Source organism: Sphaeroforma arctica, assembly GCF_001186125.1.
Source record: "Sphaeroforma arctica JP610 unplaced genomic scaffold supercont1.1780, whole genome shotgun sequence".
In the NCBI taxonomy this organism is placed as follows: domain Eukaryota; class Ichthyosporea; order Ichthyophonida; genus Sphaeroforma; species Sphaeroforma arctica.
In genome coordinates, this window is record NW_014038778.1 from 2,123 (window position 1) to 8,138 (window position 6,016).

The 6,016-nt window shown below is 43.7% G+C and overlaps 1 protein-coding gene across 1 annotated transcript in view; it reads right to left on the bottom strand.

Moving 5' to 3' along the window:
- SARC_11605 (hypothetical protein) overlaps positions 1–5,596 on the bottom strand; it is a gene marked incomplete at its 5' end in the record, with an annotated part of 7,351 nt that extends 1,755 nt beyond the window's left edge. Inside the window, 7 exons of the mRNA XM_014294304.1 lie at positions 377–472; positions 981–1,237; positions 1,571–1,726; positions 2,014–2,411; positions 3,219–3,324; positions 4,277–4,412; positions 4,991–5,596. Coding sequence (XP_014149779.1) covers positions 377–472; positions 981–1,237; positions 1,571–1,726; positions 2,014–2,411; positions 3,219–3,324; positions 4,277–4,412; positions 4,991–5,596 — 1,755 coding nt within the window. The remainder of the gene's footprint in view (positions 1–376; positions 473–980; positions 1,238–1,570; positions 1,727–2,013; positions 2,412–3,218; positions 3,325–4,276; positions 4,413–4,990) is intronic.
- Between the last annotated feature and the right edge of the window lie 420 nt (positions 5,597–6,016).

Here is a 6,016-nt window from a genome sequence, read left to right on the forward strand (position 1 = left end):
ATATATAGTATAGGTGATACACCGAACGAGGTTATGTCGTCTATGTACTCAATGATTGGCAAAGGGGCATTGTACACTCGCGCTGATAGAAAAATAGGAGACCATCATAAAAAAGCGCGTAATAGTATTGAGTGCGGGACCTCCATGCCAGACACAGATATAAAACTCGATCAGACACGTGTGTATGAAACGAGACTTCAAGCAAGAGGATCTGTGTAGTTCCAGCTGCAGTTCTAGCGCAAAAATACAACCTATCTGCACATACACACGAATGCGGAAACGTACTCGAGTGTAAACAAGTCGACGATACTTTCTTAGCATATCAAACATAAAAAGTCTACAGGATACGTGAAATTATTGAATACGCTTGAGATACCTGGGTCATTCCCACCACACGCATCCTGACATTGCCGTCGCCGTATTCATTGCGCTTGAGCACATCCACCAACACCCTCTCCAAATCGAGTTGCTCCTAAGGCGATTATGCATGTGCATGGAGGAGATACACTATCAGCATGGGTGCTTTTAGCATATGTGTATCAGTCAAGACACATAAAACGTAATGCGATCTGTGAGCACTTAGAGACGTATATTGCAAGTTACTTCAGCCAGATATATTGCTTCCACATACTAATTGCAACTATGTCCCATCTAGCGTTACTTTGATGAGAGTCTCGATTTCTAGTTAATACAGTGATGATCAGAGCGTGCAACATCACTCCATAAATACACACAATAGCTAAGATTACACACAGGAATAGACCTGGACGACCTTCCTCGTCGCCCTACATTTACATCCGAGACTTTCTTTCGTGCATATTTTGCCCCGCTTTACAGCGGCCAGGTCAATCCTTAGCCTATGGATCTAATCGCAACGACACAACCAATTATTTAGTATAATATTCAATACGTACGTAACACTGCATCAAGCTTCATATATATATATATATACATATATACATACGCACGAACAACCGTACCTGTAATATGGGCACACCGCTCTCCTCGGCACCCTTAACAACTACCAGAGCATCCAAGTCATCCAGCAGTAGCACACACTCAGACAACTGCTCAGCTGCATGAAACGCATCCTTGATTGACGCAGACAGGGGATGGGTGATCATAGCATTCCATCGTCGTTTAGCCATGGTACTCATAGACACCACTACTACAGGTACTTGCAGGGTGTTCAGTGAGTACGAGAGCGTTGCGACCGTTTTGCCTATGCCGGCATCGCCTAGCATCGCATGAGTTGTAATGGGATACAATGAGATGTAACAGTGGCCAATGAGCTGATTGAATGACGCCAGGAATGTACCGTATATCCCTTTTACTTACAAAGTGACATGTATTGCAGGTTACAATTTGAGGGATAATGCTTCTAGCCGTGGCGCTCGTAGAGACAACTGCCACAGGTACTTGTAGGTCTCATGTGCGTATGAAACCGATGCGGCAGCTTGCCAAAGCCGGAATCGCCTTATAATATGCGCGTTGGTATATCATGCATGTATGTTGTATGTTAGTATACATGCAGATACATACACGAATTGAGACCTAGCTAAACACATACCAGATAAAAGTATATTGGCGGGTGTCGAGAAGCCAAAGTCCGTGCGCGAGGGGCCGTTTGAGAAGCCCATCCGCTCCTTCAGTAATTGGTGTACTGTGGCAAAATTCACTGTGCTTGGTTGGATTATTTCCGACCCTAAATAACCTTTGTGGTGTTCTGGATTTTGGTGGATATACAAGAGTAAAATCTAGTCGGTGAGATATTTGCCTGTTTGATTAGGAGCAAAGATATTTGTCAAATATACATTCAAAGTTGATACTCGTAATCCATTGCAAACAGAAAAATGGTTAACATTGTACCGAATAAAACGGATGTTCATTTCAGAGTACTTGGCGTCGGCGCAAACCTAGATTGTGGAGCATTCACACAAGGAGAGTTTGTGTGCTCCACTACACATGCACGTGTGTCAACCAGGATAACACCCTGAATTGGTCTGCACCTACCTTTCGGTCTGGGGGGTAAGTACACCGCAAAGCCGCCCCTCTGCTGCATTGCCACCCCTTCAACACACACAAATATTCGCGTGGCATCGGCAATCGTACCAATTCGATTGACAGCACCCAGCCTATTAGTAGTATAGTGTCTATTTGTAGCACTTCCCATACAATCCACGGCGCACTCATCACATGTAACCCTGCGCAAACACGTGCAGGTACATCCTTTCGTGGCGTCTAAGTCACATGTGCATGTGCACACACTCGACAGTGTATTCGCTTGCACATCTCCAGGCATGTGTGCACACTGTGAAGGAATGGATTTCTGAGTGTTTGTACCCACGTTTGATTGGCTGTGTTTCATATTGTTGCTCCTCCGCCGCCTGCACACAATCTCTCCCACAACACTGCAAAGTCGAGATTCGATTACAGATGGAGATGACTAAAGTTGAACTTATATTATTGTCACGAAAGTTGAACTTATAGTATTGTCACGCCCGAGCATACCATGACACTGCGCAACGGAAAACTGTACAGAAACAGAAGTCGGTATTCGAAATGAAGGATGTGTATCATCGAACGGCTACAACACCACGTTTAACGGCCATGCAGTCAATACTTTTTAAGCGCAAAAACCAATTCTAAGAGAATCAAATCCGTCTTAAGTCCTTTAGATTTAGATGTTTATACAGTTTTGGAACATGCCCACATAGTGTTGCATGTATTCAACCATATCAAACGAAGGCACGGGCACGGGTGGTGTGTAAGGTCATACATCAATCATGTTAGCATCGTGGCAATACATGATAGATCGCCAACACGACGAAACACAACCACTTGCATAAACTAAGCAAATAGCGCTTACTCAGGATTTGCAATCTCGAACATGGCCAAATGCAACATGCGATGACACATTCAAAGGGTGACTCACACAACAAACAAACAGATCAACCAAAGGTATTGCATTAATCCATGCAAGTACAGTATAGCATGGGTTGGAAATACAAAACATTAAGACCGGACAACCTCCCTGTCAACATTCATATATGGGTACATAAGGGCATTTAATTATTTGTATGCTCATGAGTGAAGAAAAATAACAGCCAAAAAATCCCTAGCGTATATTGTACAAAACATACTCGCGATCGCAAGGAGTAGACTGTATAATAGTCGAAATAACGCAGATCCGAAATTTCAAAGAAAAACTCACATACGTTCCGGCGCTAGTTGTGGGCAGGCTGATACTCTGTCCATTCTCCCACACCCATCTTTCCGACAAAATAGTGGAGACCACCTCTGCCGGTGGTAAGTCAACATTCCCTGTATATATATTACAGTGCGTAAGCGCAGATTCAGTATTATATGTATGATTATGTGTTTATATATATACATGTTGAGAAATATTGTACACTTCCCCATGCATTGTCTTGTTTTTTTAATTAAAAAGATCCCTGGTTTATGTACTTTGAGTCCTGCATGTACACCTACAAGCTCGTTACACAGTCTGCCATCACACGCGATTACAGTATACAGACACAGGCACAAGCGAACATTTTACAAGGACGGTACTCGTACAGAGACAGTATGCATTGCAACAGTTTGGTGTCATTCACTCTTTTTGTCCAAGTGCCTTTCACGGGGAAACTCCAGCAAACCAATACACTGACAACCGCTAGACGAGCATACGAACAACTAACAAGCCATCTCAGTTACGTCGTACACATGTCTAAGAATAAGGGCCAACTGCACCTCAGCTATGTCGCCCAGTTACGCTCGACAACTGACCGATGTACGGAAAAAAATATTTCGACCTTAAAAATGACTTTTGTATGCAAAACCACATCCGCATGCAGGCACACGAGCGAACAATGTATTGCGCACAGTCTGCATGTACTTGTACACGCGAAAACAACAGTCGATAAGTATACAGATGTGATTCACGACATGGGATCTGGTCATGTATCTCGCGTGAAGTGGATCACCACGTGACTTTAAATGACTCTGCTAGTACGCTGTGAGTGCGAGAGGCGGTGTCAGTAGGGGTGTAGTGCATGCTGATAAGGGTGTACGTTGTTCCGAAAAACCGTACTTGTGTCGCCACTTAGATCGAAATTGGAACACAAACCCCAGGGCTGATTGTAAAACAAACGTACCCAATACTAGTACATCTGCATACAATTGTACATGCGCGGATATGTTCAAATATGTTTAGATCATATGTATATATCACAATCACACAGAGCGTCCGACTGGTCAACTTGTCCGCACGTACCGAGATTGGCTGGTAGGAGTATAGTAGCACTTTCCCAAGTATCCATACTATTGTCATCTATACTCAACTTCCTGATTATGACCTGATCCCCGTTGCTGCACCCAAGCGTCTGCATATCACCCACTGTGATCCGAGTCTGTGATCATAGGCAGCGAAATATATCAGCAAGAGTTACGTATAATTGAGTTACTACACGTGACAATTATCACGTTATAAGGTTAACCTCGAGGGGTTTCTTGCAATACTCAATCATCATGAAACAGGTCATGGACATCTCACGCTATACACAACGTATACGTGTGGCCACGAGCGCTGAAAAGATATCTTCTACGTGGAGCATATGTATACGTAGGTTGTTAGTCTAGCTTTTTTTGCCGCTCCAGCTTAGTCACACAACTTTACGGCGGCTGCGTAATAACGCAGCTTCCACACATATGCACAGATGTAGTTATAGGCTACTAGTTATATAGGAGCGTTAGATAGGCACTCGAGCACAAAATACACTAGCATGAAACAGAGACTGCTTTTATCCGTCTGATACCCCTCCCACATCCACCCGCGCACATATACACAACAGACAAGTAAAACCTCACACGGTCTCTTAATAGTCCAATAGAACACTCAAGCACACAAACTGTCGGCCTGAACTCAAAGCCTCGACAATTAAACCTATAGCTCCGACCGCGCACACGAAAGAAGAGTAAACATCCACACCTTCTGCTCATCGGTTATACGTGACCCGACATTCCCACCCACTCGGACGTGTTTCAAGTAGTCTTTATCTGATTTCACTTGTACTGGGATTGCAGTCACCGTCAGTACCACAGTACACGGCCCTCCGCGGCCCACTCTCTGTGCACAGCCGCTTTCGTGGGTCGTACTTGTATGTGCTCTAGGTGTAGAACGGATTTCGTGTGTACTTCTTCTATGCACCTCCTGTGTGCAATCATTTCCGTGTGTGCTACTTGTATATGTATTGCCTACCGGCCACTTCGCTGTAGTGTTTCCATTTACGTGTACACGATATTTGACTTCTTCTGCTGTACATATACCTATACCCTTGTCTAGACCTCCACTTGGGTTCCCTTCATCTGTATTCAATCTATTTCTAAACTCCTCTACCGTTTTACTACGCATGTCTCGCTCCAAATCAGTGTTTTCATCATTCTCACGTACTCGTACTGCAAGCTCAACCCTGTCTCCTACAACTACACACAGTGCCTTCATCTGCATTGCGCTCAGTGTGCATGTACCTGTGTATGATTTGCAAACCTCTACGTGAGCCACAACATGCGTTTCGGGATCATCTTTCAGCACCATATCGTTTCTGTTTGATTGTAATGCGACTTTACGGGCTTAGTTGTGTGTATTTATGTGTAGGTTGTGTTATAATATTTGATCGTATCGCGTGCACTTGTGTGATGTAAAGTACTTACTTCGCTGAAAGCGTTATGTAGAAAATCACGCCGAGATTGTCTTAATCACTATTTCAATTTATAGATTGACACACCAAATAAATTTTTAAATGTGCGTACATCCACATCGATATACTTAATTATTTAATGGGCTCTTGTGTGTGGACTTTAAGCTGAGTATACTTGCAGCTACAAGAATAACTATTTTTCATTAGATCATCCTCAGTGACACACCGCGGGGTGCTATTTATGACTTTGCGATCGTGAATTATATAGCAGCGATGACGATGGGCTATGCGGATTCTAAAATGAACTGTCCTCAGGG